Here is a 14,114-nt window from a genome sequence, read left to right on the forward strand (position 1 = left end):
GGAGTGTACAGCTATTAGCTGGAAATGCCATTGCAAGTTACATTATCTGTGGTAGGTTGAAAAAGGCCCCCTGAAAGATATTCAGGAAACTTCATACCAAATGGTACAGCATTTACTTCATAAATAGAAAATGGCATTGCTTACCCTAAATATAAGTAGTCCTAAATTAGATATGACAGAAATGAAATGATACTAAAGTCTAGTATATAACATTGCCCTTAAAATACTAGAAAACTAAGCCCACACTCATTTTGTTGAAAAGTGAAAGATTAGAAAGTCTTAGATATTAAAAACTAGAAATAAACATACTTTCTCCTTATAAACCAAGAAAATGAATAAAAACTGGAATAGGACTAAATTTCTCATTGTGTGATGCAATGTAATTTCATTCCCTGTCCCAGGACCATCTAAAATCACATCTCCTCCCACTATTAGAAGCTACACCTGTCTATAATCAATTCTCTTCTTCCCTCCTTATACAGAAGACTTAGAGCAGCTGAAAACGAAAATTAAGGTCTATATATGCAATAGCAATCATAAAAAGGCCGTTTTACTTGGTAAAGAAAAGAAGCTTGATGCCAATGTATAAGAACAGTGGTTTCAATCCCAAAGAATTGGGTGAGATTAAAAAAACTTAAGGATTCCTTCTTTGCAAGCTGTAAAGAGATATTACAAGACTTGTGAATTATTAGAAAACTATATTTTAAACTCTGCTTTCTTTAGCAGAATATCATACTGTGTTTTCTATTGTCATTCAAGTTCACCTATTTAATAGAAACTTATATTTTCATTTTTTAGAAAGAAGTAGGAAGGTCATAAGCGTCTGTGAAGAAGCTAAGTACAGTCTCACCTCTGTCTTTGGCAAATCAAAGGTTTTAAACAGAATACACAACATTACTCCTGTGATGGTAGCCCAAAAACTCAAGCCACAGTAAGATTAGAAAAATCAGATTGAAATTGCAAAAGCAAAATAATGAAAAAATGACAAAGGCTACACAGTTGAACATAATGAAATTTTGCATATGAGAGAAAATTGCCTCCTGCTTCCCATGAATGGATTCATTCTAAATTGGAGCCTATTTAGGATGGCAGCATTAATATATTTTATATTCAGAATACCCTTAGAAGATTTAACACTAATGCAGTAAAAATGCAAAAGAACCACTGCATTAAATAGCCCAGGCAGGCTTGTAACTACCACATCCTTCTTACATCCAGACGTCATTCTATCAATTGACAGTAAATTCCCACTAAAGAGAAACACAAAAAACACTATGAAAGTATATACAAGGTGGGGCAAAAGTAGGTTTACAGTTGTGAGTACACAAAATGCAAAGTTTACTCTTATAGTATTATTTATTAATGTCTGTATTATTTTTCACATGAACAACTGTAAACCTACTTTTGCCCCACCTTTTATTAGTGATAAAAATTAAACAAGTTAGCGTTGGAAAAGTGTACTTTGAAGAAATAAGAAACTAGACAGAAAATTATCATGATCATGAGAAATTATAAATACAAATGAAACATATCAAGAAATAAATACTTGAAATCATTCAAAGTTCATGGAAAACCGAAAGGATTAACCAAAGACTAATAACTAGTACAGTACAATGTTTTGCCATTAATTAAACTTATACCAAAATAGGCAGTTGTGGAACATTTTTTAATGAAGTGTCTTGTACATATACACTAATTTAAGAATCTGTTATGCAAAATTTATAAAAAATTGACAATGTCCCAAGATAAACAAAATGTGACCTTTTCAGAGCCATTCCGTATACTGTAATATATTAATGATTTGGAGATAAAGCGTATAAAAGTGAAAATCCTATTAAAATGATGGCAGGAGAAAAAACTTAATAGCAATACAGTCATGTAATAGTGATAGTAATAAACTTCATACAAAGTCTGTTATCTATTGTAACTAAATTTCAGAGCTAAACGGATACAGCCTATGCATTTTACAGACGAAGAACTGGAGACTCAAAGAAATATTGGTTTATCTCAACCAGAAACCACTTCTAAGCCACTGGGATGTCTCTGGGGAGGACATGCAAGCAGCAAAGCTCTTGTTATTTATTTCACGAAGAATGGGTTTTTGCATTCTGGACTCTTTGCAAGGAAACAAGTGGGACTTTAACATCATTGAAAAAATTTTTAAAGAAAAAATATACAGCATAAATTAGAATATACATCTGTATATGCCACAAAAAGGATAAAATAGCTATCAATTTAAAAGATACTAGTTTAAATTGGTAATATAAAACCAGTCAAATCTGAAAGGCTATGGAAAAACATAAGAATACATTTTCATTTCCTTCCTAACCATTTTCTAAGCCCCATTGGGCCAAACACTATCCTAGACATTGGAAATTTCTGGATAAGTAAGAAAGGACAAGACAAATAACCTTAAAGAAGCCCATCGTTTTTTTAAGTTAAAAACATAATAATACGTACTTAGTAAGGAAGTAATTATTTTACTAGTATAAGAAACAGCAAGGCATATATCTTAAAGATCTTTTTTTTACATTCAATATTATTTTATATCAGTTTCAGGTGTACAACATAGTATTGACTATATTTCCTATGCTATATTTTTTTATCCCTGTGACTTATTTAGTAAGCACCAATCTGTACTTCTCAATCTCTTCACCTTTTCCACCCAGTCCCCCAACACCCCTTCCCTCTTGCAACCATCAGTCCATTCTCTGTATCTATTTTGTTTGTTCATTTATGTTCCTTAGATTCCACATGTAAGTGAAATCATGTGGTATTGGCCTTTCTCTGACTGACTTATTTCACTTAGCATAATACCCTCTAGGTTCATCCATCCTGTAGCAAAGGGTAAGATTTCCTTCTTTTTAATGACCAACTAATATTTTATAGCATATATGTATGTACCACTACTTTTTTTTACATTTTATTTTATTTTTTATTGTACAACTATTTTTCTTTAATCTACTTGGTACCACTAATTTTTACATTTTATTTTATTTTTTATTGTACCACTACTTTTTTTATCCACTCATCTACTGATGGGCACTTGGGTTACTTCCATAGCTTGGCTATTGTAAATAACACTACAAGGAACACAGGGGTGCTTATGTTCTTTCAAATTAGTGTTTTGGGTTCCTTCATACAAATCCCCAGAAATGGAATCACTGGGTCATAAGGCAGTTACATTGTTTATTTTTTGAGCAAACTCCATACTGCTTTCCACAGTGACTGCACCATCTAAATTCCCACCAACAGTGCACAAGGGTTCCCTTTTCTCCATATCCTGGCCAGCACTTGTTGTTTGTAGATTTATTGATAGTAGCCATTCTGACAGTGTGAGGTGATATCTCACTGTGGTTTTAATTTGCCTTTATCTGATGATTAGTGATATTGAGCATCTTTTCATGTCTATTGGATGTCTCTAGTAGACATATGAAGTATCTATTTTGGTCCTTTGCCCATTTTTTAATTGGATTGTTTTGGGGTTTTTTTGGTGTTGAGTTGTATGAGTTCTTTATAAATTTTGGGTATTAACCCCTTATCAGATTTATCATTGGCAAATATGTTCAAAGGAGATCTTTTCAGCTTTGAGAAAAATCATTTAAGTAAGTTGTTTTAGTTTTAGAAATATTTGGCAATTAAGTAACAACTGTTAAATAAGAAAGATAGAAAATGACATTAATTTTACCTTCATAAAACAACCCACTCCTCCTCCATAAGTCCTATGGAATAGAGATCAGGGGAGAGGCTAAGTATGCACAGAAATCAAAGATCTCATTAGGACCCAGACTGTTGCTCTTTTCAGTCACAATATTATATCTCTCTTGGTCAGGAGGCCTCAGAATGAGATCGGTGGGTATCAGAAAACTTAAGGAACTCCATGTCAGGGAAAGGAAAGGCATGGATTAGTGACCAGGACCTAAACTGTCATGGGAAAGCTTAATTCTAGATCAAGATGTGAATGAGTCTAGAAATCACTTTGACCAAGCTGGTCTAAAATAATAGGAAAATCATTTTGTGATGTGCATGTGTATGTGTGCATGTGTGTGTGTGTGTGTGTGTGTGTATTGTCTAAAGAGCTATAAGACTAAGTGTTCATACCTAAGGTGCCCTGGAAGAAACCTAGCAACTATTATACCTTTCCATCCCCTTTATATATTACTATCAGACTAACAGGGGTAACTCAGAAATATCTATCTTCAACAATGTCAACGTGTAGTAATGAAGGCAGCAAATGCACAAAAAGTAGAATCTATGCACTCATCAGAATTTCATATTTCTGGAATCAGGACATGGAGTAAGTTAAAAATCTCAGGGAAGAACCTACAAAGTAAAAAGGCATCTCTTCAATATTGCAATGCACTGTGATTTAGAAGGGAAAGAGAAAGGGAGGGCTTCAGAGGAATGCCTTCAAGTAAAAACTGAACTAGATACAATTCTTGATAAATGTGACTACATTAAAAAATTTTAACAGTTATTTTAGAGAGTTTAAGGGGAGAAGTAGTAATAATCATAACAAATGATTAGGCAGTTCCTAACTCTAGGCAAAAAAAGGTTTTCTAAGAAAGAAAAATATACTAGCTATTTCAGACATGAACAATTCTTACATCACCACAGAAATAAAAATACTGAATATTCATTTAACCAAACGTGATATAATTATAATTATATATATACAGAGGAGGAGGGATAAGGGAGTATCAGTGGCATTAGAAAGCTCAATCCTGTTCTGTTATAGTAAAAAGTAGACAGATCATGTATAAAAAGAAAAAGCAATAAAGAACAGCATAAATAGATTTTGCAAATAAAAGAAGAAAAAAAGCAGCTAAAAGAACAAAAAATGATTACCTCCTAGGACTGGCACTCTGGGTATGGAAAAGGGTAGGAAAAGAGACTGCTCTTTTTCCATTAAGTCATGATATTGTAATTGACTTTTAAAATCATAGGCATATATTATATATTCCTTGGAACTTACATAATTTTTCCCATAATATTACCTACTTTATTTTGAATATACAAAAAAGAGAGAGAGAGCGAAAGAGAAAACTGTAAGAAGAGGCAAAAATCCTCAAGAAGACATTACACCCAGAACCAAAAATTATGTATATCATGATCAAGTAGCATTTATCCCAGGATGCAAGAATAAATCAACATAAGAAAATTATTGTAATTTACTACAAGAATGTCATAAAAAGGAAAAATGGCACGACAATCTCAACAGAAAACATATAGATAGCAGAAAAGGCATTTGTTAACTCCCCAAACCTACTTATTGAAAAATAAAATCAAGACGGAGATCCAAGATGGTGCAGGAGAAAACGGAAGCTACACTAACCTCATCCCAGGACCAATCTGGAATTACAACTAAATTGTAGAGAAATCATCCTGAATTACCAACTGAATAATAGCTGTAGAGAAGCCTTATAATGAAAGAAAACACTACAACAAGACTGGTAGGGAGTGCAGAGGAGGCATGAGAGGGCTGGCTGGGCTCCCACAGGTGGCAGCTGAAGTTCCAGAGAAATATTTCAGCAGCAGGGGGGTCTAAACCCCGAGCTGAGGTCTCCAGCCTAGAGCACTAGAGGCAGAAAAGGACCCAGATAACATCTAGCTATGAAAAGCAGCAGGGTGTCTGTCTGCCAGGAAGAGATGGTTGGAGATGCACAGAGACTCTTAAAGAGCCAATGCACAAAATTTCATTAGCAGCCACTTACCCTGGGCTCTGGCAGAAGGAGGCAGAGTAGACTGGAGATGCTTGAGAAGAGCCTGGGGAGAGATCTGAAGGAACAGCTGCCATGATCCCTGTGCTGAGTCCTTCCCGATACTACAGAATTCATCTTGCTCAGGCAGAGCACTCCTCTCCAAGGGGCATCAGCCTGGGGAAAAGCAACAGCCCCACCCACAGAAACTACTCTGCCCCAGCCAGTGCTGCTTAAGCCCCCCTGCTGATTACAGCTTGAGGCTATTATCACTGATCAGCTAAAACAACTAAGGTGGAAAATACAAAGAATCAGGCAAAATGGGAAGACAAAGAAACAGACCCCAAATGAAATAACAAGAGAATTCTCCAGAAGAACTAGATGAAATGGAGGCAAGCAATTTATCAGATAGGGAATTTAGAATAATAATTATAAAAATACTCAACAGCATTAATAAGACATAAAAACCATAAAAAAAGACCAGTCAGAAACAAAGACTGCAACATCTGAAATAAATAATACACTGGAAAGAATAAACAGCAAGTTAAATAAAGCAGAGGACAGAATCAGTGATTTGAAAGACAAGGTAGAAAAAAACACCCAGGCAGAATAGTAAAAAGAAAAAAGAATTTTAAAAAATGAGAAGAGCTTAAGAAACATTTTGGACAACATGAAGCATAACAACATCTGTATCATGGGAATTCCAGAAGGAGAACAGAGTGAGCAAGGGATCAAGAATCTATTTGAAGAAATAAAGACCAAAAACATTCCTTATCTGGTGAAGAAAAAAGTCACACAAGTCCAGGAAACTTAAGAGTACCAAACAAGTTGGATCCAGAGAGGCCTACACTGAGACACATCATAATTAAAATAACACAGCTTAAAGACAAGGAAAGAACCCTAAAAAGCCGCAAGAGAAAAGAGGGTAGTTACATATGAGGGAGCATCAATTAGACTATCATCTGATTGCTCAACGGAAACATTTCAGGCCAGAAGGGAGTGGTGTGAAATATTAAAGGTGATGAAAAGCAAGGACCTATACCAAGGCTACTTTACACAGCAAGGCTGTCATTTAAAATCAGAAGAGAAATAAGGCGCTAACCAGACAAGAAAAGGCTAAAGAATTTTGTTAACACCAAACCAGAACTGCAACAAATGTTAAAGGGCTTCCTTTAAGAAGAAGAAAAAGAGAAAGAAAGAAAAAAACAATAAAAAACAAAAGATGAAAATAGCCTAACAATAAAATGGCACTAAATACATATCTATCAATAATCACATTAAATGTAAATGGCTTAAATGCTTTAACCAAAAGACATAGGGTATACCCTGGATGCTGTGGCTCAGTGGATTGAACATCGGCCTGCAAGCCAAGTGTCCCTGGTTCGATTCCCAGTCAGGGCACATGATGAGGTTGCATGTCAGGTCCCCAGTTGGGGACGCAAGTAAGAGGCAACCACACAGTGATGTTTCTCTCCCTCTCTTTCTCCTTTCTCCTCTCTTTAATAAATAAATAAATAAATAAATAAATAAGCAAATGAATAAATAAACTTTTTTATTTTTGAAAAAGACATAGGGTGGCTGAAAGGATAAGAAAACAAGACCCATACATATGCTACCTCCAAGGTACCCATCTCAGATAGAAAGATATACACAGACTAAAAGTAAAGAGATGGAAAAAGATATTTCATGCAAATGGAAAGAAAAAAAATGCTGGGTAGCAGTACTTATGTACAACAAAATAGACTTTAAAACCCTGACGAAAAGACAAAGAAGGACACTACATAATGATAAAGATACAATCCAACAAGAGGATATAACCCTAGTAAACATCCACACACCCAACAGAGCAGCACCTAAATAGATGAAGCAAATCTTGATGGACATAAAGGGAGAGATCAACAGAAATACAGTCATAGGTGGGGATTTTAATACCCCATTAACTTCAATTGACAGATCTTCCAAACAGAAAATCAACAAGGAGACAGATGCCTTAAATGACAAACTAGATCAAATGGATTTAATTGATATCTTCAGAGCATTTCATTCCAATGCAGCAGAATGTACATACTTTTCAAGTGCACATGGAACATTTTCTAGGACAGACCAGGTTAGGACACAAAACAAGTCGCAATAAATCTAAGAAAACTAAAATCATATCAAGCATCTTCTCTGACCACAATGCTATGAAACTAGAACTTAATCATAAGAAGGATACTGAAAAACACACAAAGACATGGAAGCTAAATAACAAGATCAAGGAAAAAATCAAAAGATATCCTGAAATAAATAAAAATGAGGTCATAACAATCCAAAATCTGTGGGACACTGGGAAAGCATCCTAAGAGGGAAATTCATAGTATTACAGACCTATCTCAAAAAAAACAAGAAAAAGCTCAAATAAACAATCTAACTTCACACTTAAAGGAACTTGAAAAAACAATACCCAACATAAGTAGAAGGAAAGAAATAATAATGATCAGAGCAGGAAAAAATGAAATGAATCTAAAAAAATACAGTACAGAAGATCAAAGAATCCGAGAGCTAGGTTTTTGAAAAGATAAACAAGACTGACAAATCTTTAACCAGACTCATCAAGGGGGGAAAAAAAAAAAAAAGAGGCCCCAAATAAATAAAACCAGAAATGAAAGGAGAGAAATAACAATTGCAACCAAAGAATACAAAGGATTGTAAGAAAATATTATGAACTATATGCAACAAACAGGACAACCTGGACAAAATGGATAAATTCCTAGAAACATACAATCTTCCAAAATTATATCAGAAAGAATCAGAGAATCTGAATAGACAGATTACACCTAAAGAAAATGAACAAACAAAAGCCCTGGACCAGATGGTTTCACAAGTGAATTTTACCAAACATTCTGAGAAGAACTAACCCTTCTCCTTCTCAAACTATTTTATAAAATTCAAGAAGAGGAAAGACTCCTGTACTCATTCTACAAGGTCAGCATTATACTAATTCCAAAACCAGATAAAAGTACTACAAAGAAAGAAAATTATAGGCCAGTATCCCTGATAAACACAGACACTAAAATACTCAGCAAAATATTAGCAAACTGAATACAGCAATGCATGAAAAAGAATATACACCGTGATCAAGTGGGATTTATTCTGGGTAATACATCAGATAAACAAAATGGAGGACAAAAACCACATGATCAAATCACTAGATGCAGAAAAAGCATTTGATAAAATCTAGCACATTTATAATAAAAACTTTCAGCAAAATGGCAATAGAGGGAACATACCTAAAGATAATAAAGGCCATATATGAAAAGCCCACTGCCAGCATCATACTCAATGGGCAAAAACTATAAGCATTCCCCTTAAGATCGGGAACAAGACATGAATGTCTGCTTTCACCTCTCTTATTCAATATAGTACTGGAAGTCCTAGCCACAGCAATCAGACAAGAAAAAGAAATAAAAGGTATCCAAATTGGAAAGGAAGAAGTAAAAGTGTCATTATTTGCAGATAACATGATACTGTACATAGAGAGCCCCAAGGATTCCTCCAAGAAACTATTAGAACTGATAAATGAATTCAGCAAAGTAGCAGAATATAAAATTAATATCCAGAAATCAGTTGCATTTTTATATGTCAATAACAAACTAACAGAAAGGGAGATTAAGAAAACAGTCTCACTCACAATTACCACAAAAATAATAAAATATCTAGGAATAAACCTAACCAAGGATGTAAAAGGCCTGTACTTGGAAAATTATAAGACACTGAAGAAAGAAATAGAAAATACAAATAAGTGGAAACACATACCATGTTCATGGATAGGAAGAAGCACATCATTAAAATGTCTATGCTACCAAAAACAATCTATAGATTCAACGCAATTCCTATCAAGATTCCAATGACATAGTTCATAGAACTAGAACAAATATTTCAAAAATGTATATGGAACCACAGAAGGCCCCACATAGCAACAGAAATCCTGAGAAAGAACAAAGTTGGAGAAATCATGGTACCTAATATCAAAATACCCTATAAGACAACAGTAATCAAACCAGCATGGTACTGGCATAAAAACAGACACAGATCAACATAACAGAACAGAGAGCCCAGAAATAAACCCACACCTTTACAGTCAATTAATATTCAACAGAGGAAGCAACCACATACAATGTGCTAAAGATGGTCTGTTCAATGAATGGTGTTGGGAAAATGAGACAGATATGTGCAGAAAAATGAAACTAGGCCACCTTCTTACATCACACACAGGGATAAATTCAAAATGGATCAAAGACTTAAATGTTAGACATCAAATCATAAAAATCATAGAAGAAAACATAGGCAGCAAAATCTTGGACATTGCTCATAGCAATATTTTATTGGCTGTATCTCCCCAGGTGAGGGAAACAAAAGAAAAAAATAAGCAAATGAGACTACATCAAACTAAAATGCTGTTGCACAGCAAAGGAAAACATCAACAAAATAAAATGACAACCCACAGAATGAAGGACATATTCACCAATACATCCAATAAGGGGTTAATAACCAAAATTTATAAAGAGCTTATAAAACTCAACACCCCCCCCCCAAAAAAAAAAACCACCCAATTAAGAAATGGGCATAGGATCTGAATAGATACTTCTCCAAAGAGGACATACAAATGACCAACAGACATATGAGAAGATGCTTAATATCATTAATCATCAAAGAAATCCAAATTAAAACCACAATGGGATATCACCTCAAACCTATCAGAATGGCTATCATCAATATATCAACAAACAAGTTGCATTCCCACTGTATGTGGGAATGCAGATTGGTGTAGCCACTGTGGAAAGCAGTATGGAAATACCTCAGAAAACTTAAAAATGGATCTGCCTTTTGACCCAGCAATCCCACTTCTAGGAATATATCCAAAGAAACAAAAAAAACTAATTTGAGAGATCATAAGTACCACTATGGTCATTGTAGCCTTATTTACAATCACCAAGATATAGAAGCAGCCTAAGTGTCCATCAACAGATGAGTGGATAAAACTGTGGGATATTTACACAATGGAATACTACTCAGCTGTAAAAAAAGAGAAAGTTTTATCCTTTTGTTATGCTAATTGAAATAAGCCAATCAGAGAAAGACAAATACCATATGATTTCACTCATGCGTGAAATCTAATGAACAAACTGAGCTAACAAGGAAAATAGGGACAGACTCATCATTGTAGAGCAGGATGACAGCTGGGGGAGCAGTGAGCATATGGAGGGATTGAGCAACAGGAAAAAATACTCATGGACATGAACAACTGTGGTGACTGCTGTGGGTAGGGGAGTATAAAAAGACTAAATGGTAATGAAAAAATATACAATAAAGTTTAAAGTTAAAAAAGAAAAAACAGGAACAAAAATATCTTAACATGATAAAAAGTATCTAACTGAAATTTACCAAAAACATACTTATTGGAGAAAATTTACCCATATTCCTTTGGGGTTGAAGATAAGTATAAATGTCTCCCTCTCCTCCATCCAATAAGAGTCAATGTTTAAACCAGTACTAGAGGTCCTGCCCAATATATAAAACTAGACAATTGTTAGAACTAGGAATGTTCAGCCAGATTGTTGAATCAACAAAATAAATCAATCAACAGTGTGACAGTACACTAGAAGTAGCAATTTTTTTTTTAAAGGTACCATTTACCATAAAAATGGAAAGTACTAAATATCTAAAAATTAGATTAACAATTAAAAACTTAAGCTCAATTAGAGAACAGAAAAAGACCTGAAAAGAGCTACACCTTATTCATTAAGGCAATTTTTACACTGTACATCAATTTTCTCCAAATTAATCTAAATTCAAGTCAATTCTAAATAAACTCCAAACAAGAATTTCTGGGTAATCTGACAAACTGATTCTGAAACTTATATGTTAAAGTAAATAGCCACAAATATTTAAGAATATCCCAGCAAAGAGCAGGGAGTCTTGCCTTACCAGATATCAATTACAAAATCATTGTTTTAACGTGTGGTAACAATGGGAACAAACTAATAAATCAACCGACTATACTAGACATCACAGAGACTCACTTATCTGTCAGGCCCTTCTCTTACACACCACCAAAATCTCACATATGCATGGGTCTGAAACATGAGTTTAACACAATGAAATTTATTTTAATTACTGTTATATTTAGACTTTAAATCTTTCAATCTAGGGAGATTAGGCCTGGAAAAATACTGAAACTTAAAAGATCTAACTTCCATCTTTCTTAAGACAGCATATTCTACAATTTCTGTCCCCACCATCTTAACTAGCCTCCAACTCCTCCTTCAGCGACAGATTTTCTCTCTATCTCTTTGGCAAGGAGGGCTAAGAGGAAGACAGAAGCCAATTACATATCACATTATATATTAATTTGCATAATAGCAGAGTTTTACCGTATATGCAAAACATATATAATTCATGGTATTCAAAAATATTAGTTTCCTTCCTTTTCTTCCAGGTACCTAGCTTGATGCCTCCCTATTTAATTTCACAACTAGCTAATGCCCTAATTTCTAAGGATAGAGTCAGTGAAGGCAAAATGCAGCACATGCTGAGGAGTAGCACAGGAAATACAACTCTTTCCTATGAGTGGTGGTTCTCAGCCTTGGACATGCATCACTCACTTGGAGAGCTTGTTACAGTACAAATTGCAGGACTCCATTCCCAGAGTTTCTGATCACTAAATCTGGGGTGAATGACATTTCCAACAACTTTCTGAGTGGTACTAATGTTCCTGTCCACAGGCCAAATTTGAGAAACACTGCCCTATAAAGCATAGGATCTCAAGTGAAGGCAATTTTTCCTCTCCAGGGGAAATTAAGCAGTGAATGGAGAGGTGGGAAGGAGAGGTAATACCGGCATCTACTTCTAGTCAGTAGAGACAAAGGATACTGCTAAACATCCTATCACGCACAGGACAGCTCCCCAGCGCAGAGAATTACCTTGCCAAAAACATCAACGGTGCTGAGGTTGAGAAACCCTGCCATAGAGTAAAACAAAACTTACTCCAAATAAATGATTTGACTGATTAAGTTGGTGGAAGTCCTTCAGTGAGTTTCAGAAATTTGACATGGAATAAATATTCAAAAATTGTATTTTTCTTCAAGTATAGATAACTTTGAATTTTACTCATCCATAGCAAAATGAAGTTTTAGAAATATTAATACTTAAAGGTATATTGGCCTACAGTAAGAAATAAGCATTAATATAATATTATTGGTAGATTTCTAGTAAAAGAACACATAAATTAACATTCATTTTCAAGGATAAGAAAATCATCATATTAAAAACTGAAGAATGATCAGCCATGTTTATTTCTTAAACCAAGAGAAAAACAAAACACTGCTTATTTCACTATTTTATAAATTCAGTATAGATGAAATGTTTTATAATAGTTTGTTTTAAGAAATACAGTGATTACAGGAGTAATCAATACTAAGTAAAATGTGTCTGAGAAAAATGTACTTTATACATGCATGTGTGCACATGTATGTATATGTACACATACACACCATACACACACAAATGAACTTACTCCAGTAGGCTGAAAAATAAGTCCATCCATCTCGTGGCTAACTTCTTTGGCAAAATTTCCTTCAAGTAGCTATAAAATAAATACAATTCAATAATCACTTTTAAAGTATTTTAAGTTTCTGTAACCTTTATAAAAACTTTCTTAAATTTTAAGATCTGAAATCACAAAGTGGTAGAGAGGGATTGTCCAGAGGAACACACGTAATATAAGTGTTTTTTTTTTAAATATATATAAAGATTTCCATTTCATGGCAGGCTAGATACCTTGAATAGTCCTAACTACAACAGACAAAATGATGAACAAAATACTAAAAACATATTTTTAAATGCATTGCTGAGATAGCTAAAGAGGAATTCTAATATGGATTAAAACTCTTTGTGGATTAAAGGCATTGGTCTCAATGACAAAGTAAAAACAGAAACTCTGGGAAGTAATAAATAAAGCGAATAAAAAATAAACATACAGCCCTGGATAGTGTGGCTCAGTGGGTTGGGCACTGTCCTGCAAAGTGAAAGGTTGCTTGGTTTGATTCCCAGTCAGGGTACATGCTTAGGGTGCAGGTTCAGTCCCCGGTCAAGGCAAATGGGACAGGCAATCAATCAATGTTTCTCTTTCACATCAATGTTTCTCTCCCTCTTTTTCTCCCTCTTCCCCTCTCTCTGAAAATAAATAAAATCTTTTAAAAAATAAATATACATACACAACAAAGAAGACAACAGAGAGACCTGCTTGGGGATGGAGGGATGGGAGGGATCCTCTGAGAATCTGTAACCACAGGTAGCTCAGACATAAGGAACGCAATCCGAAAATACATTACCTATGTTTTTCCCAAATCCTCAAGCAGAAAAGATTTTAACCTT

The 14,114-nt window shown here is 34.5% G+C and overlaps 1 protein-coding gene across 2 annotated transcripts in view; it reads right to left on the reverse strand.

The window, feature by feature from the left end:
- Positions 1 to 14,114, reverse strand: part of RNGTT (RNA guanylyltransferase and 5'-phosphatase) — a 263,048-nt gene that overhangs the window by 113,505 nt on the left and 135,429 nt on the right. For both annotated transcript variants that reach the window (XM_090279662.1, XM_090279663.1), the window contains exon 12: positions 13,255 to 13,323. In XM_090279662.1, the coding sequence (XP_090135788.1) occupies positions 13,255 to 13,323 (69 nt within the window). The remainder of the gene's footprint in view (positions 1 to 13,254; positions 13,324 to 14,114) is intronic.

Source organism: Furipterus horrens, unplaced genomic scaffold (genome assembly GCF_987537825.1).
Source record: "Furipterus horrens unplaced genomic scaffold, mFurHor1.1.pri manual_scaffold_6, whole genome shotgun sequence".
In the NCBI taxonomy this organism is placed as follows: Eukaryota; Metazoa; Chordata; class Mammalia; order Chiroptera; family Furipteridae; genus Furipterus; species Furipterus horrens.